General features: G+C 36.2%; 1 protein-coding gene across 5 annotated transcripts in view; it reads left to right on the top strand.

Moving 5' to 3' along the window:
* LOC135363079 (alpha-mannosidase 2-like) overlaps positions 1-20,436 on the top strand; it is a 107,616-nt gene that overhangs the window by 21,582 nt on the left and 65,598 nt on the right. For 2 of the 5 annotated variants that reach the window (XM_064583777.1, XM_064583779.1), the window contains exon 2: positions 5,421-5,488. Coding sequence is in view for 2 of the 5 variants with exons in the window: in XM_064583775.1 (XP_064439845.1) it covers positions 4,098-4,212; positions 5,421-5,488 (183 nt within the window). In the remaining 3 variants the exon portion in view is untranslated. Of the gene's footprint in view, positions 1-3,605; positions 3,640-4,097; positions 4,213-5,420; positions 5,489-20,436 lie in introns of those variants that run through there. The other 3 variants (XM_064583776.1, XM_064583775.1, XM_064583778.1) reach the window with 3 other exon arrangements.

Here is a 20,436-nt window from a genome sequence, read left to right as displayed (position 1 = left end):
ATTGCAGTGCATTTCTGCAAATGGAGTAGTAAAACATTATTATAAAGCTGATTCTGTTTTCTCCCAAGTATAATGTGGTAATTGGGGTTACCTTGTTGACCAGGGATTTGGTATCAAATAAATCATAGCTATAATCCAAGGAGATAAAGAGCCATACTTGATTGTATAGCAGTTTAATTTCATCCTATTTCATATCCAGTTGTTCTCAGCCTAGAGTTTAGCCAGGAAGTAGAAGAACCTAGAAAATTTGACATATATAGATGATATAAGGAATTGGGATGAGAAGGGTTGGCTTGGGTATTGATATCAAAACCATCTTCAACTCTTAGAAGGTCTGTGAGATGAGTGAGGGAGGGGAAGCTCAGTTATTTTCACATTGCAGGATTGGAAACAGTGAGTACAGGCTTTAGCTCAGAACAGCAGGAGACTTTGTAAATAGTGCTTCCCAATAATCAAAAGGCTTACCTTTTGTGATAGTGAGATTTCCATCATCATGCCCTAGTTTGGGTAACCATTCATTAGGATCATTGTAGAGGAGATTCCTATGTTGGGGAAGGAGTTTTGACTATTATTTCATTATGGCTTAGTTATTATTTCTTCCAGATTTTTTTCCTATCAAAAATGGTGTACTTCAATAATATTTTAAAATTGTTAAAGTGTGCTCTGATTTTCTTATAATACAGATTTAAGAAGTGAACCTCTTTTTTTAATAAATGTTCTGTCCCGTATGTTAAAAGTGTATACAACATATAAAGTCATCATTACAGATTGATCCACAACTGATATCACTAATCATTATAAGTGTTAATTAAAATTTTAGTTATAGTATTTTGACTGCCTTTCTAGATATTTGAAAAACAAATTCTTGAGGTTTCATTAGTTGACTTGAATCCTTGAAAATATATTCATGGTAGCATCTTGAATATCTTCTCAGTTTTCTTGTGGCAAATGTATTTGGCATCTGTTGAGGTTGAGCTGGGCTTAAAATGGAAAACATTCATTGGCTGATAATGATAATTGGTTTTTCTCCCACAGAAGGCATTTTTTAAAATAAGGTCAGATCCTCCATTTTTTTCCTTTTCACCTGCTCCTGTCTTCTTGGTTTATTGAATTTAAAAGTGAGGCTTATATTCAGAAAAGAGTTCCTAAGAGGAAATGAAGAAGTCATTCTCCTATACTGTCTACCTGCTCTCTCTCTGGCTGCCATATTGAAAGAGACTTGGGTACAGGTCATTGAGTTTTTGCAACTGAACATTTTCTATCTCATAACCTTTCCAGAAGGGCTGTCATTAGTTCCTCCATATGTTTGGTTATGCTTTTAGCTTATAAAAACATCACCATACAAAATTGCATCTTAGAGAAAAAAGACAATAATTCTCAAATTATACTTGACATTTGTAAATTTGCTTTGCGAGCACTTCACACTTCATTGAGAAGTCATACACAATTATCAAGTCATTAGCATAGACATTTTAAGTAGGAAATTTCAAAACACAAGTTAGAGAGTTATAAACAAAGAGGCAGCTAGCATTGGGTGCTCTCTTGTTCTTAGACTGTTGACTGTTTATTCAAATGTTGGCAGAAGTGTCCCTGTGAACAAGTGTATGAGTTAAGGATTGCATTTGGCTGCTAGTAATAACAACTTAAAACTGAATAAATCCTATCCTACTTATTTTTATGCCACGTGGAAGAAGTCTGCAGGTCCCCAGTTCAGGTATAGCAGCTCTACAGTGCCGACAGGGGTCCAGACCCTTCTAGCTTTCTCTTCTGCCATCTAAAGGTGATTCTTACTTAGAGTACTGCTCTCAACAGTAGATTGAATGTTTATATAATTATCACCTGGAGAGCAAGAATACATCATGGCTATTTGAAGGTTAATTCTAATCATGGCATGAAAAAATGAATTAGAGGGGGACAGTGTTTGTGATGGATGTTCAGCCTAAAAGTGGATAATGGGGCTATGTGCAAGAGAAGAAATGGTAATGAGATCAGTTACAGAAATATTTAGAATTCTGCCTATTTCTATGTTGTAGTTAAGGTAGGTAGGAGAAAAAAATGAACAAAGGGTAAGTATGAGGGCCCATATGTATAGATCAAACTTCACTGACAAACATGATAGTATCTGCCTGAAACAGTAGTAATGATACCAGAGTAGAAAACTGTGATTTCTAAGTGATGGTCCGGTTCAGTGATAATAAAATACGGGCATGTTAGAAAATTAGAGGCTCTGGGAAATCCCACAATGATGAATTGTTGAAACATTAAAATTTTGCTTTACCCAATGTTTCCCAAACTTATTTACTGTGTTTAGTCTTGTTTTGCTTTAAACAGAATGGCTTTATGCATCCTGAGAAAGCATTTGGGGAATACACTACCAGTTCTTAGTGCTTACCTCGTTAGAAGACTGTGCATGTGCCTTTAGGATACAAATATTGATGTGTGGCATTCCCTCAGTTTAAGCTCCAGTGCACTGTAATACATATAAGGTTTTAGCTGATGGAGAACATGACTTTTTTTTTTTTTAAAGATTTTATTTATTTATTTCACAGAGAAAGAGACAGAGAGGGAACACAAGCAGGGGGAGTGGGAGAGGGAGAAGCAGGCTTCCCGCTGAGCAGGGAGCCTGATGCGGGGCTCGATCCCAGGACCCTGGGATCATGACCTGAGCCGAAGGCAGACGCTTAACGACTGAGCCACCCAGGCGCCCCTTCTTTTTTTTTTTTTTTTAAAGATTTATTTCACAGAGAGAGAGACAGTGAGAGAGAGAACACAAGCAGGGGGAGTAGAACATGACTTTTATTCTTCAGGTTCTGACAGCCTAATAAAGATTGCCATATAGATAAAAATAAACTTAAATCGAGGGGCTTGTTCCTATAACTGAATTGTAGTCACTCATATTGTCTTTTAGTCTGGTGAAAACACTTGTTATCACCTAGGAAAACATTTGAATAGACTAAGAAACTTAGCTGGATGATGGCCTGAACTCACATGCAGAAGACTTTAACACTATGTATGTATAACACATTTGCATAGTTAATTAACTTACTGATTGTGATCACTTACATCTTTGAAAGTAATCTCAGTGCTCTGCAAAAAGAAGTTATTTTTAATTCTCTTAAACATTTTTTTGTCGTTGCATGCCAACAAAAATGTTCTTAACATGTAGGTCCAAAATTGCGTCCTGTATTGGGGAAAATAATATAATCACTCTATAAACATAATAGATTCAATGGCTGATTGAAAGCATGTTTAGCCAAGTTTTTCGACAGATTTCTTCAGTGGCTTTACTTAGGGTTACCTGTTCTATAAAGCTTTAAAGAAACAAGATGGAACTTGAAAAAAAAAAACCTTCAAATTCTTTTCCCACGTGTAGTGCTTCAGCAATAGTTGATACTGTACCAAGATTATATTCCAGAATTGATCTTGAGTAGGTTGATTCATACGCATCTCTTTGGTTCCTCAGACATAAAAGTACAATTGGAATACAATTAACAATTTTAATGACCAAGAAAAGTAACAAGGAGAAAGACAATTTCATTATCCAGACCTGTGAAAACTTTCTCTTTTTTTGAACAAGAACATGAAACTAAAATCAGCAAAATATTTATTTGAAGTTTTCAGGAATTTGAGTTTTTTGAAGTATGTATACTGAACGAATATTCTTGTGAGTGACAGTTAATCTCATGCTTTCTTTTGCTGTTTCAACATTTGTTAAAGAATTTTCTAAAGTAAAGGACCAAATCACTTTTTTGGTAACAAAGCCTTAAAGCTATTGGAGTGATCATGTTGAATATTCTTAGTATTTGGCATGATACTTGTAGAAAGTATCGGTAGTTTGATTAAGCTTACACGTTTCAGGTGTATACAGAAAGTTTTCTATTTTAAATGAATCCTTATTAGTGAAATCTTTTGACTAACTTTTTTTTTCCTAAGTACTTAGTTCTGGGCAAAGAAGAGTCCGTTCATTACAGCTTCATTATAGGTTTCACTTTGTGAATACAGGATGATGGTGGTTTGGCCATTATTAAAGAAACTGAAAATATTGTATACTGATGTTTGAATTGCTTCTCAGACCAGTAAAAAATTTTGGTTCACAGACTCTTTCATTCATTAACAAATTTGAAGAAGATAATTGGATATTCTGCACTACTTCTTATTTTGAAGGACAAAAACTCGTACAACTCTTACTCTTTTGATAACCTCCTAGACATGGTTAGTTGCTACCTTTTATATTATCATAAAAATGTGTGATTCTTTTGTTCTTGGTTCAGAAAAGGGGGTGAGAAGCTGAGTGAAAAGAAACCTTGAAAAATAGTGATTTCCTTATACATGATTTGAAAGAATTTGTATCATTTTATATGAAATACCTATGTGTCCTTCTTTCCTGTAAGTGTGTCTGTATTTGATTTATGGTGTATATTTTGTTCTGACTAAATCTAAGCATGAAAACTAATGAACTTCATTATGTGGAACATACAGCTTTGAGAACACTATTAATATGATACTGTAAGGTAACTAGACGCTGTAATTAGTTATTTTGCTTGGCTTTGATTAGAAGCCCCTGAATTGTCTTCTGGTTTCAGGATGAGCCCATGGAGCGCTGTGAGCAGTGCTCAGATGTGTGTAACAGCAGAGGAGCAGTTGAGGAATTAAAGACTAGCTATTAGCCCCACCTCTGTACCTGATTGCATGGGCCTGAAAAAGTTGCTTAACATCTGTGAGCCCTCATTCATTTTTCTGTTAGATGGGATGATTCCTGCCTTGGCTTGTATCGTGGTTAGGATCAGGGGAGCCAATGAAACAGAACATACTCTGAGAGGAAGAATATACTCTTCAGCAGCAAGGAAGAACAGTGGGAAAAAATGGGGGATTGCAAACCTCTTTAGACTTCGATTTGGCAACTCAGATGTTTTAAAACTGTAATATTTTATCATTAGAGTCTATTGTGAGCCATAGGCTTTGAAATTTTACATGTAATTGGAACTTACACATCTGGAATCAGAGATAGTAAGTTCAGTATTTTCATATACTGATGTTTGCAATCAAATTATGGTTACATATTTTCATGTTGAAGTAAAAAATCCAATAAATGGACATACATTGCTTAAGGATATGAAACCTGTGATACAAAGGTAAAATAGTGAAACTTTTTGCAAAATGATCTTTAGAACTTTGATTTACTTGGTTCCTAATTGGACTCTAGTAGTCCGTGTAACACATGCCGTACTGAAGTCTAAAGACACACCCATAAAAATGCACACACACAAGAATTACTTATTTTGAACTTTGATGGACCTTTATGTAGCTAGAAGGAGGACACCATTGTGTCCTTTTTAGGATTTTTGTAAGTACTATTACATAGCTAGTTTTGAAACTTAAGTTTTAAAAGTAAAATAAAAAAATTTTGTTTATTTTTACAGGATTTGAAACAAAACTCACAAGGTTCTCTACCACAAAAAACTGTAATAACACTGAGTGCAGAGCCAAGGTAAATACATAATTTCTCATACACTTTGCTACTGTTCTGACTTGACTTTTTTGCTTTTCATGTTTCTTTTCCCTAGCCAGGATATACTTTGAGGCAGTATTTTGTTTAATAAATTTATTAATTTAAAAAAATTTTTTGAAGAAATGGATTTTTCTCCCATGACTGTCATGTTCAATGTTAATAGTTAACACAGTGTTTGATACATTAATTGCTGAATGAACAATTACAACTATTTTTTTACAGATATTTGGTATGGGATCATAAATATGATTTATGATTATGTTTTTTCTTAACCCTTTGTTAACTTATCTTTTCATTGATCCCTGATCCCATTTTTAAAATGAAGGAAGAAACTTAATTATGAAAAGTTCCTACTATAAATTGCTTACTAGATAACTGTCATTGTGCTGGCCAGACTGTCTCATTTTGGCATTGTGGATTTATGTTAAGGCAAATGGGAAGGGTGTTCAGTTGACCTGAAAATGGGGCGATTAATTGGTGGCTGCCTCTGATTTATAAAGAAATGTTTTGTGTTTTTATTGGTAATCATTTAACCAAGTCTTCTGTTTTAAATGACCAAATATCACTAGGTCAGTACCCACTATCCCCAGATACACACTATATTCTTATATAATATAACTTTTTGCTATCTAAATTGAGAAATTTAGTATGTACAAATTGTAGGATAAAAAAATAATTGTAAAGGATAATTCATGATTTTAGGTATTCTTTATTAGAATTATTTTAAAATAAATGGAATCAAAGTATTACAGAAAATTTACAATTGCTAATAAAATTGACATTTTGGTTACTCAGAAAATAAAGCCTTAGTTTGCTAAATCTCTTCAGGAAGTAGAGACTTAAAAATGTATACAGCTCATACCTTAGAACAAGAAGACAGGTATTTTTTAGTAACACTAAAGTATCACTAAAGTAATGGTAAAGAAATCCTACATTTCTTTCTTTTGGCCAGAAAAAGAAGGGATTCACTGGAAAAGACAGTTTAAGTCTCAACTTTGAAGTCCTGTTGCAGGCTTAACAGCTTTCAGGTTGCCAAGTCATAAGAGAGTAATGATACTCCCATTACAAAATGTTTTCTTTGTCTTAAAATATGTAATATTTTGATGTAGTTGAGGTTGTGTGGCTGTTCCTTAACTATTTTGCCCCTAATAAACTCTGGTATTAGGCATAATCCCCCTTTTTCTATTTTGGTAGGGGAAGATCTTTGTTTCTGCTGACTGTAAGAATGCCTTATGCTTGCTATAAATAATTTATGCCCCTTCCCCACCCCATTAGTCTTCCTCTGGGTGAATGGTAGGGTGGGTGGGATGGAGCCCTAATGGGTTACAAACCCTATGGCTTTTCTTCTTCCTCTATTGTCCTTGCTTTAGCCAGGAGTAAGTGGTATTTTAGCTCTACTTATGCTGGAGGAAGAAAGGAGATCCAGGTGTATTAACTAAGAAGAAATATATTTTGAGCTTTAATATTGAGGAGTTTTAATTATACATCAACGTAAATAGCATTTTGGGGACTATTAGTAAAATGATTGCTTTCTGATATTTCCTTTTAAACAGTTTGTATTTAAATAGTGTTCTTCATCTTAATATTACTCCTTCACAGTTCTTTTCTACCAAATGTCAGTGCTACTACTGTTTCTGTAGTTAGGTGAATTGGGAGTACTTAGGATTGTCAAGTTCTTATTTGTATCTTTATTATCTGTTTTGTACTTGAGGACCTCATGAATAGAACTACTTATACTTCTGGTTTTAAAATCTATATTTTACTTGTTAGCCACAAATAATCTGAGCTGATCTCTCAACAAAATCAGAGAAGAATGGAGGAATGACAGTGGCCTTTAAAATGGAAGAATTTCATAGTTTTATTTAGCAGATACTGAAAGTGATATCATTGCACTTCTCAGTCTTGAAGTTGAAAGTTTCAGGAGTATGGTCATGAGTCTTTCTCATGTTCTTCATGAGTCCCTATATAATGATCTAAGGCTTAGCATTATTTTGGCGATAAGAATAATTCTTGTTTGAGCAACAATTTATTAATCTAAATAAAACATGCATTCTCAGTGAGAGAGACATCCTCCTTAGGAGGGTAAAAATTGGTTCTTGGGGAGTTTGAAAAAAAGTATTTTTTTAAATATATAAAGCATAAAAATAGTACTCAATAGTACAATAACAGATATACTTTTAAGTGTATTAAAATTGTATGGGGGGATGATTAACAAAAAATGTCTAAAGAGTCTTTAAGGAGTTATGTGAAAAGTCTGAGAAATACTGATCTAACTCACACAATTTCATAGCTATTTTTTTTTAAGTTTTTATTTATTTGACAGAGAGAGACACAGCAAGACAGGGAACACAAGCAGAGAGAGTGGGAGAGGGAGAAGCAGGCCTCCCGCTGAGCAGGGAGCCCGATGTGGGGCTCGATCCCAGGACCCTGGGATCACGACCCAAGCCAAAGGCGGACACTTAATGACTGAGCCAGCCAGGCGCCCCTAACTCACACAATTTCAATAATACATGTAAATGACTTTGATCATGCTGTTTGGCAACATTAGTTATAGCTATAACCTAACATAAGTTAGTTTGGGAGTCTTTAAAAAGGAGTGGCTAATCTGCTCATGGGGATGTGGTACATATCTGTGAGCCTGATTGAGTTCACAAGGTTGGGTAAGCTCTATAGTATATGCATTCATAGTCTTTATGTGGAAAGAAGGTATAATTGAGAGTTAAAAGTTAGGGCACCCTGAACAAGTCATAAATTTTCTAGCCTTAAATAATCCTTTAATGTACCGAGGTGTTTCTTTTCCTCCAAGGCCCAATTGTAAAAAAAAAAAAAAAAAAACTGTAGTACAAAGATTTACAGGATTAGGGACGTGGAGGACATAGAGGATGGAAGGTAAACTCCTAGGACAGGCAGGGATTTCAGTCTTCTTTCAGTGTTTAGTACTTGAGGCAGGATGGAAGCAAATATCACCGCAGCCCAGGACGCCAAATCATGTGTTTTGACAACGTGTGAAGGAACTTTTTTTTTTAAATGTGGATAATTTGAAATGCCACGGAGTATACAACTAAAATCTGAAACTTCTGTAAATCTGAAAATTTAATTTTTCAAGTAGAAAACTTTTAGTTTGAGAGCAATTTATTCAAACCCATTACAAATTTACCATTAAGTGCTTTTAATGTTTAACAAGGCGTTTATTGGTAAGGGATTTTGGGCCAGAAAAAAGAAGGGATTAACTTCAAATGAAACCACCAACCATGTGGAGACACAAAAGAAGTCCTTGTTTTTGGGGCTTGGGTGACTTTAGAGTATCAAACAGATATTAAAAGTACTCAGTTCCAGAAAAGGCACTCAGTACCTCCATTGTCATGTGCTTGTTGTAATGGTTCTTCCTGGATGGCTGCCCAGCACCTCTAATTTAATTTCCTCTTGTTTTCTCCATGTGTGCTTTCTTTTTGGATCCTAATCTTTATTAATAGCATCATTCTCTTTTTGGTTGTCTAGGTGCTGAAAAATAGTCTTTATATGGAAAGCAGGTACAATTAAGAGTTAAGAGTTAGGACACCCTGAACAAGTCATAAATTTTCTAGCCTCTAGAACCCACTTTGACTTCTACCTTTTCTTGTTCTTTTAAGTTTCATCAGCTGGAAAGTGTTTTGGATTTTCCCCTCTGCTCACCTCTGACATTCTTCGTCTCCTGTCTTCCTATTACTTTCTGGTTTTAAGGCCTCTATTATGATTTTTTTTTTTAAATGTTTTACTTGAACTACTGCAATGACTTCCTGCTCTTCTGTCTTCAGTTTCTCTCTGCCCCTGATTTATTGCATGTATTTGTCACAGGAATCTACCCATAGCGGAACGCAAGAAAGACACCTGGGTGGAAGCAGCAAGGCTTCTAGGACCTAGCCTCAGAACTCCTAGAAGGTCCTTTCCACTACATTCTTAGTGAAGCAAGTCACTAGTGTCAGCCAAGATTCAGGGGGAGGGAATTATTCTCCATTACTTGAAGGGAATGATGGCAGTCATCTTTGGAGACGGTCTACCACAGTTTATCCACTGGCCACTACAATTCACATACAATTCACCATGTGCACAATATTCCACCTCCTCCCATGATGCCAAAGTGCCATCCCATTATGGTACTGGCCTCAAATTTTCATCTAAATCAGATCCAAAATGACTCAATCATGTAACTGGGAATTGATGTTTTCTTATTTCTCTCAGTATAATAATTATTTGAAGTTAATTCTGCTAGACTGTAAACTCCTTGACAGTAGGAACTATTTCTTTTATTTATTTCTCCCACCATGCCTGTGGAATTGCAGTCAACATAGTAAGAATTGAATAAAGACTTGTTGAAATACAATTAATTACTGATTGAAGAGACTATTAAACTTCAGACACCAGATATGCGTAGACATTCTATGTGAAGATGTGGTATCCTGGTATATCTTCTCTCCAAATAGTTCTTTCATCTAGTATTTGGAGTTTGGATGCCAGAGGGCTTCTGAATACACTAAATAATACTACAAGCAAAAATAAATAACAACTCAAAGCTTTGAATTTGCTCAACATTTGGACAACTGTTCATTGGAGATTATAGAGTTTCATACCATGGGACCTGAAAAATTTTAGGTTGCCTCTCAGCATCATTGCATTCTTACAGAATTACCTTTGTTGAGATTGCTTTCTTGAAGGCTCTTTAGAATGGGTGGGTTCAAAAGATACTCCCAAATATCTAAATGAGTTGACTTGATCAGATGACTTTTTTTCTTTTTTAGATTTTATTTAAATTGAAGTTAGTTAACATACAGTTTATTATTAGTTTCAGAGGTAGTATTTAGTGATTGATCAGTTGCCTATAACACCCAATGCTCATTACATCAAGTGCCCTCTTTAATGCCCATCACACAGTTACCCCATCCCCCCCACGTCCCCTCCAGCAACCCTCAGTTTTTTCCCGGTAGTTAAGCATCTCTTGTGACTTGCCTCCTTCTCTGTTTTTATCTTATTTTATTTTTCCTTCCCTTCCCCTATGTTCATCAGTTTTGTTTCTTAAATTCTAGATATTAGTAAAATCATGGCATTTGTCTTTCTCTGACTAACTTATTTCACTTAGCGTAATACACTCTAGTTCCATCCACATTGTTGCAAATGGCAAGATTTCATTCTTTTTGATGGCTGAGTAATATTCCACTGTGTGTATGTATGTATATATACATACACATCTTCTTTATTCATTCATCAGTGAGTGGACATTGGGGCTCTTTCCGTGTTTTGGGTACTGTGGACATTGCTGATCAGATCAGTTTTTACACACAAGACTTTCTGTTGTTGCTGACTTAGAGTATTTGCCTGATTCTGCATTTTGTGTTTTTAATGTTGTTATCACAAACCATTGTTCTCACAGTAATTATCTATTAGTGTAATGGAATTCAAGACTTTAAATCATTTTTTCATCTGTTACCATATCATCAGTGTATTTTTAGACCAAATCACACTGTATCTAATCTTCCTACCAGTTGTTTAAACGTAAGTTTTAAATGAAGTAACCAAATTCACAGCCGTACAGTTACTGTTTGGAGTGGAATTTCTAGGGAAATAGAATTCTCACCATTCAGATTCTGGCAGTGTTATTTATTATAATATAGACCTGGTAGAGTCATTTATAGCTCAAGAACTGAGCTGAGATTCCGCTACTTGAACGAAAGTGGTTCTAATCTGAGCACGTGGCGTCTCCTGAGAGAGCTGTGAACGTCACGATGCACCTTACTTTGTACCTGGTGGTTTTTCTTCGGGGAGCTGGAACAGTGTTAGCAGTGATAACTGTGATGAGTAGTGTAAGAACTGTGCTTTATTGCTCATGGATCGTAACAGTGTGAGCTCAGATCTTGTCATGCACTAGAAAACTAGTACAGAAATGTCTTCACATTAGTTAGCAGAAAAACAAATGTACAAAGTCACAGAGATTGAGGGTTTCTGTCCTTGATAATGAAGGGCTGCCTTTTAACATTATCCCAAGGGAATTTAAAGTAATAATAGAATACATGATTTGACTAGGATTTGACACTCTGGATCCTCTGCAGGTTCTGTTATTATGAGAGACTTTAGAACTTTTCTTTTAATGGGGCAATTGTTAACTGAGAGTACTGGAGACTCTTAAAAATAAAAAACTGAGTTCTAGTCTAGTAGAGGTCTGTCTGGGTATTAATAGCATAGTCTATTTAAGAGTTAATGCTCATTACTGGTTTTGAAGGCGTTCCTAAACTCTCCTCTGAGATGCTTTTTTGTTTAAGTATTTCTTGCTTGTGAAAGGTGTTTGTGTGTTTTCATCTATGTTGCATCTGAGTTACATTTTATTCATTTTGACTTGTTTCAAGATATAGATTGACCGGTTCTCCAATTATCCAGAAACACGTTTCAGCCTGTGTGTAATGTGGGATATTTTTAGAAAGGATGTCTCACCCAAAAGACTTGAGTAGAATATAGTACATTACTTTAAGTAACCAAAAACTTCCTAGGGAGTTGGAGATACTTTCAACATGATATATTAGTTAATTTTATGTTATAACTAGTTTTAGAGCAATCATGTCTGGATCACAACATCAAATAATCTTATCTGGTGTTTGCCATTCTAAATCAGTCATTCGCAGGCTTGTCTTTTGCCTGACTTTTTTCAAGGAGATATAAAGGTCTCTGGGGGAGAGAATAGAAAAGGCCCTACCTTTCCCACAACAGTCTCCCTACCCTTAACATTTCTATTTATTTTATGATATCAGAAATGATGAGTATTAATTCCAGAAATACTGTTTCAGCCTTACATTGACTTAGATGAATAACACCTATTCTATGAAAAAACAAAAAAGTTGACACTTTGTTTTATGTGATGGCAGACTAGGGACTCTGAGACTGACTCTCTCAATTTCCTATTAAAACTCATGAAAACAAAGATGATGATCAACAATCAGAGGAACACCAAATCTTGGTTTGACAGTCAGCCTATTGCCACAATTTAAGATATCCACAAACTATAAAGTTGATCAACTGGACTGGAAAATACAATTACTCACTGACCAGTGGTAAACAGTTAGAAATAATAGCTACATTGCAGGTCTCTAGAAGCAGGTGTGGAGATTGATTCCTTTTCCTTTTTATAATGTCTACCCCCAAAGCTTTGAAATTTGTGTACCTACCACCTAGAACAGAGAACTAATATTTTAATACAGGGACAGGGCTACTTTTTGAGGCTGTTAAGGAGATAAAGTAACTATTCTTTTCATTCTCTCTTCCTAAGATTTCTGTTAACCAATCTCCATTTAATTGGCCAACTAGATCAACTGATTCACTCCATTCCTTTTCTGTGCCCATGATAGCCTGACCTTGTCCCTAACAGGCCACTAGCTAGGGAAACTGGTACAATTCTCTCCCTCTGGTCTTTCCGTTGAATTGTATGATTATCATGAAACAATTATTTATTCCCAGATCAGTTGTTCTTGTTATTTTTCTTACACAATTTGATTAATTTTTATTTAACTGATGAATTATACAAAAGATTGTTTTTTTTTTAAATGAAGTTGGGTTCTTTAGAAATTTTCAACAAATGTGAGTCACTGGTGAGATGCCTAAAAAAAATTGGGAAGAAGTCATAAAGATGTAGAAGCAGTCTGTACTCATATGGCTTAATATTTTTTCAAGCGGTGAAATTCTTGGTCTGCTTTAGAAAAACCTAATCTGGAAACCATACATGATTAATCACATGCATGGTTATGCAGAAAATATGACACAGGACTCCAGTTAGTGGTCCCATAGTTAAACCAGAAGCTTTGCTCTTAATATCAATAGATTAGGAAATGTTATATATATAAGTATATATAAAACATATATGAAAACATGAATTATTAAGTCATATGTGTGTAACTTAAAATTGTACTACTTAAACTTTAACTTTCAAGTCAACTTTATCTCTTTCAGTTAATAGGTCTATTGCCAGCCTTAATCACACTTAAAAGAGGGCTTCCATTGTGTCTGTATTTCACAACCAATTTGGAGACTGAATCTGACAGAAATAAAATAGGCAGGTGCAGCCACTCTGGAAAACAGTATGGAGGTTCTTCAAAAAGTTGAAAATAGAGCTGCCGTACGACCCAGCAATTGCACTACTGGGTAGATACAAATGAGGTGATCCGAAGGGGTACGTGCACCCGGATGTTTATAGCAGCAGTGTCCACAATAAACAAACTATGGAAGGAGCCACGATGTCCATCAATAGATGAATGGTTAAAGAAGAAATGGTATATATGTGTGTGTGTGTGTGTGTATACACACACACATACACACATACACACACACAATGGAATATTATGCAGTCATCAAAAAAATATCTTGCCATTTGCAACGACGTGGTTGGAACCAGAGGGTATTATGCTAAGCGAAATAAGTCAATCAGAGAAAGACATGTATCATATGATCTCACTGATATGAGGAATTCTTAATCTCAGGAAACAAACTGAGGTTTGCTGGAGTGGTGAGGGGTGGGAGGGATGGGGGGCTGGGTGATAGACATTGTGGAGGGTATGTGCTATGGTGAGCGCTGTGAATTGTGTAAGGCTGTTGAATCACAGACCTGTACCTCTGGAACAAATAATACATTATATGTTAAAAAAAGAGAGAGAAAAGATAGAAGGAAGGGAAAAATGAAGGGGGAGGGGGGAACCGGAGGGGGAGATGAACCATGAGAGACTATGGACTCTAAGAAACAAACTGAGGGTTCTAGAGGGGAGGGGGGTGGGAGAATGGGTTAGCCTGGTGATGGGTATTAAAGAGGGCACGTACTGAATGGAGCACTGGGTGTTAATACGCAAATAATGAATCGTGGAATGCTACATCAAAAACTAATGATGTAATGTATGGTGATTAACATTACATAATGAAATAAAAAAAAAAGAAATAAAATAGGCAGAAACAAGTGGGGAACTGATGGTAGAGCACTGACCTAGGGAAGTATCCGTTCAAGGAAATTACTATTGACAGTGGCATGGGCCAGAAGGATACCCATGATAGTCTTTGCTGAAGAAAGAATCCCTCCATTTGTTCACCAGAGTTGGCATAAAACAATGAATATACAGGCATAGCCACCTTGGATGGTAGCCCTTTGGACCTTTGCAATCAGGCTGGCTCTATGCATGTGGACTTACATTCCTTATTATATATTTTATATATTATATAACTTACTCTTCTCCATCACTGCATTTTTCTTCCCCTCCTTTAGGCATTATTAACAAACTGGTTATTTAATTTATTTATTTCTTGCTGTCTGTCTCCCTTGCTAAAATATTAGCTCCATGATGGCAGGGAACTACCTTGCTTTTGAATCCCCTGACAAATCCCTTGCTTTTGAATCCCTTGCCAAATACTCGTCAAATAAACTAACTCTAGGTAAGAGAGGGGCTTTAATGCCAAAATAAAGACCAAGAGTACCTTTAGCATACACAGGGTCTGGATATCTGCTTCTGTGAGGGTAAGTAAAGGGAAAGTTATCCTAGCAAACCTTTGCAAAGGCTCTACAGAACGACAGAAAGTAGCGCTACATGAAGACTCAGAAGAACAATTTACCTTTTAAAATGATTTATTACAGAGACCAGGAAAACATTACAAAAAAACCTCTTTGGAGTTCTCAAAAAATTTGAGTCATGATCTCTAAGAAATCTGAAACGGGAAACAAAGAGCCGAGATGAAAAACTGGTGAGATGATACGGGGAAGGGACAAAAGGGAAGGTTATTGGTGGGGGCGCGATGAGTGAGCATCTTTACAAGTGATACTGAAGAGTGAGGCCGACATTGTGAAAGAGTGTCCAGTGACACGAAAGAAAAAAACCCATGAGATGCTTTGCAAGAATGCAGAGAAAAGGAAGAGGAGTGGAAACAACAGGAGAGAAGATGATTGGTATGCAGGATAAGATTTAAACAAAAGACAGTGATTTTCTTCAGGAGAAAAAAATGGAGCAGAGGCAATGATCAAAGACAGAACTGATGAAAAGTTTTCTGAGCTGAGAAGGTCTGACTTTATAGATAAAAGGGTTAAGCTCTGGGTAATACAAATGAAAAGAGGGTCACTCCTGTTATGTCTTGGTAACTTAGTCCAATTAAAAGGAAAGGGACATATTGTAGATGTACCCAAGCAGAAAGATATATACTGTGTAATATGGAACAAAAGCTAAACAGACTTAGGTTTCTTCTCTGTAATGAGAAGACTATAGAGTTTTTAAATCATTTTATACTCACAGTTATCTTTTATATGTGAAAGCAACAAAAAAAGACATTTTCAAATGTGAAAACACAAAATGAACCATGGGTACTCTTCTTTTTGAATATTTTCTTGATAAAGTCAACTCAGCTGACTAATATTTGAATCAAAAGTAAGAAGGCCTTGAAAATAATGAGACATCGTGAAATGCAGATCATGACTGGAAATTTGGTTACCGGAACTGAAGCTAGGTGTGTACTGTAGAAAAAGCTACAGGAATATAGATCTGTGACTTCAGATTATGTTAACATCTAAAAGAGGTGGAGAGTCAAGAGCATATAAGAGATCTTAAATAAGTAACTGTTTTGCCTCAGGAAGATTTAAAAGATAAAAGCTCCTGGTGAGAGTGATATTTCCTACTCAGTTGCCTTCATTTATTGTCCATGTACTGGTGACTCACCACATCCATATCTCTTCTGAGAAAAGCTTGCCAAGTTCTGCCCACAGGCCAGATAGGTAGCTCCATCGGGATGGTCCACCTGTACCTCCATTTCAGTGCGTATAAAACTGAACTCCTGGGGTGCCTGGGTGCCTCAGTCATTAAGCGTCTGCCTTGGGCTCAGGTCATGATCCCAAGGTCCTGGGATCAAGCCCCACATCCGGCTCCCTGCTCAGCCGGAAGCCTGCTTCTCCCTCTCCCTCTGCTTGTGTGTGTGTGTGTGTGTGTGTGCTCTCTCTGTCAAATAAATAAAATCTTTTTTAAAAAAAAAATTTTAAATTAAAAATAAAACCGGATTCCTACTCTCTACTCAAATATTCTGTGGTCCTGAGCTCCTTAATAAAATTTCAGCAGCATCATCCAGTTACCTGGGCCTCAATTTTTGAGTGATCATGTATTCCAGTTTTTCATTAGTGTCCCCTTCAGTCCCTGCTCATCTCTGTCTCTTTCACTTTCTCCTTGTCCCCAAACAAATACCAGGTCTTTTCATTCTACTTCCTAAACGTATCACAGTTTTGTCCGCTTCTCCTTAACTTCAGTACCAGTGCCCTCCTTTAGGTTGCTACTGTCTCTCCCCTGAGTGATGGCGACACTCCTGTAACAGGTGTCCGTCCCTCCCTCATACATTTGTTGGAGGAATTAAATAAGGTTACGTATATGAATTTTATAGTGTAGAATCTGGTACTTAGTAGGCATTTAACGGATACTAGCCATGATGTTTCAGCTGCTCAAAACTCTTCTTTTGTCCACTGCCCTAAGGCTAAACTTACAGACTCTTTAACTTGAATTATGTGTCTACATTTTGGTTTCTCTAGCATCATCTTTCACATTACCCCAGCCTGCACTCTGTGTTTCAGCCCTTCAACTATCAATTCTCTTAACATACCATGTTCTCTTACTTCTAGACCTTTGCTGCCTGGAAACAAAACAAAAACCCCCTACCAGCACATCCCCAGGCGCGCACGCACACACACACACACACACTCTCTTTGCCTGATTGACCCCTGGTTATCGTTTAGGACTCAGCTTAAGTGTTACATTCTCTGGAAACTTTTTCCAGTATACTTGAGTCATATTAGGTGTCGTTCTTGTATGCACCCATGGGACTGTGTGTCTAACCACTGTTGTCCCACATAGCACATGTATAATATTCCTATGAAGATGCTTGCTATAAACCCCGTGAAGGCATAGGTTGGGTCTTATTCATCATTCTTACATGACACCTAGCAGTCTGTCTAGAAAGTAACCCAGTAATACGTGCCAGGAGCGTTCAAACTAGGCATTGCACTGGAAAAAATCGATCCTGTGTAGAGATGAAGAGAACTGTGGGCAAAACCTTTCTCTCAGCTTTATCATCTGAAAAAATACTTTAAAAGACTTAAATGTTCAATAATAACCATCGAGGAATTGGTCAAATAAACTATGTTCATAAAATTCTATATAAAGTTAAAGAAGATGCCTGTGCTAGCATGTATTTTGTAATAAAGAGCATAGGATTGGTAAATTCTGAGGCTTAGCTTAAGTTTTTATGAAATCTGCCTTTCACATTCCATGGAGAAAATAAAGAAGACTCGCCTGAATTAAAGAAGTTATGAATGGTTGAATGAAATAAGAAGTACTTGGTATACAAGAGATGTTTGCTGACTGATCATTAAAAATTGTGGTAGAGAAGGTGACGATTATGAGAAGTTACGTGTAGTAATTGATAGGCAGTTAAGGACAGATTTAAAACTAAGCATCCCTCTGAGGAAAAGTATGTTTGTAGTGATCAATCTTTATGGGAAAATTTTTGCTTTAGGAGAATCATCTTGCATTCAGTATTACCTTCTTTTAAGATCAATAGGAGTTTTGGGTACTTCAGTATAATTTGTTGTGGGTATAGTGTTTCGCTTCAGATTGCATTCAACTGCATGTAACAAAAAGCGTGCTACATTGGCTTCCCAAGAAACCAAGTTTCAAAGTAGTAGGTAGTCCAGGCCTTGTGATGTGTTCCATGAGGTCATGAAAGGACCAGGCCCCTTTTACCTCTCAGCTCTGCATTAGCCTGTGGTGGTTCTCATGGTTTCAAGATTGTGCCTGGTTCTCCAGACATTGCATTGTGTTCCAGCCAGGAAGGGGTAAGAGGAGCAAAGGATGAAAGTTGTGCCACTTGAGTCTGCTGACTTTTATTAAATTGAGGATACAATAATTTTCTGGGAAGCTCCACTTGCTGAATTCTAATTATATTTCATTGGCCAGAACTGTGTCACGTAGCCACAAGCATGGAGAATCAAGGGCTTTTTTTTTTTTTTTTTAAAGCTACAATTACTGTCTTCCTGAGTAAAATTGAGTTTCTGTCAGGAAAGGAGAATATGGGAATGGCTATTGGGTAGGCAACTAGCATTATCTACTCATTAGGTTCATTAACTAGACGACTCAGGCCAGCTACCATATTTTCTGATCATGGACTACTCTTCCCTGCCCTCTTCCTCTCAGACTGGAGTTGTATTCTGCACACTGTGGAAACAGGTCTGTGCTGAATAAATCAGTCCTGGATGCTAGAAGCTCCTTAAAATCCTGTTCTCAAGACTCTCCTACCAGTTAGGTAGTAAAATCATATCTAACACAATTATTAAAGAAACAGATTTTCCATTTATTCTAAAACCAAAACATAATTAGATATTGTAAAATTAAGAATTGGGATAGAGATAAAGTAAAAGCATATATGTCCTGTTGGGATTTGGGGTATTCATATATAAAGAAAATATTCTTAAATGTGTACTGTTTCTTAGTGACCTATTTAGGGTCATGTTAAAAGATACTTATTCCTTGGTTCAGATAGTCAGCCATTCAGTGACAGATTTATTTTGTGTTCCTGCCTTTGTCGCACTGTGCTGGGATATGTTCATGTTCTCCTTCCCCTTTCATTTCTTGTGTTTTTTTGTTTTTTTGTTTTTTGTTTTTTTCTTTTTCTTTCTTGTTCAGAACCACAGATAGGGTGTCTTCTATAAGAAGTCTATGCCTTGGACTGCTTGTATAGCCTACCTTTAAATAAAATCCTCAATCCTTTACCTGAAATCTTTTGTGAATTCAGAATTTTTATTTTCTAGGAACATAATATGCATATATGGCATATTACTACATAAATATTTCAGTCTGGGACAGGGCTCATTAAATAATTTAAAATTTCTGAATATTAAGATCAAGTGGAATAAATAATTTTATGTGGCTTCATGTCAGTTCAGTTTAGGTTTTGCCACCAAATGAGTTTTGAAAAAACCTGATTTTCAGAATTTTTCAGATTTTGCAGATAGAGACTGTAGAGCTATATAATAAAGGTTTGGAAGAATTATGAAATAATTAGTTTAAAGTAATTAGCAAATTCCCTAATAAAGGCACAGTACAGGAGAAAGCACCATCACTCTTCTGACTTGCATTGGATTGTTACTAGCATCATGCTTAAGTGCCTCAACTTTTCCTCTTTGTCCAGCTTCCCATCCCTTCCAAAAATTGAAAAATGTCTGTCTTTCAAGAAATTTTTGCAAGTCAAGTGGTGCTGACTTTTCACCCTCTGTACCACATTCCCGAAGCACAGAGGTATTTAAGTGCTAACTTTTCTTCTTTATAAGAGTCCTTTCCTTGATTCTGCTTGTCGACTAGTGTTCTAGCTTCTTGAATATTCATTAGGCTTCCTCGTTATCAGAATTAAAAAAGAAATTCTTATTCCTTTCTTGCACCTCCTGAAAAAATACTTTTTATGGTTTTGTGTTAGGCAGTTTAAAGTTTATGATAGGCAGCTTTAAATAATATAACTATATTTATTATATATACATTTTTACTGTCACTTAGAGGTTTGAAGAAAATATTTATCAGTAGGCTACCATCATTCTCACATACTGATTTCTGAAAGATTTACAACGTGGTCAGAGTTTGTCTCCTTAGTGCTTTCAGGGCATGATATCTTAAATCATTCTTTTCATCAATTTTATGTGAACTTGAAAAGAATCTTCCTTCCCAGGCCCTTATAATTAGTCTACTGTGATTTTGTTCCTAGGTACAAAATTATTTTAGATTTTATTAGCTTTAGATTTTATCTGTGGAAGTGGCTGAACAGACTGCATTTAAAATGATAGTTTTAAGTTTTATTTCTTGAAAAGCAATGGCAAAGTAGTTATGTGTTCAGTGAATACCTGCTAAATTGCCTGGTTAGTC

This window comes from Mirounga angustirostris, unplaced genomic scaffold (genome assembly GCF_029215605.1).
Source record: "Mirounga angustirostris isolate CCGP_5_RB_7025 unplaced genomic scaffold, mMirAng1.0.hap1 SCAF_18, whole genome shotgun sequence".
NCBI classification, from domain to species: domain Eukaryota; kingdom Metazoa; phylum Chordata; class Mammalia; order Carnivora; family Phocidae; genus Mirounga; species Mirounga angustirostris.
The sequence above is the reverse complement of the archived record's forward strand: the minus strand, read 5'-3'. Positions and strand labels throughout refer to the sequence as shown.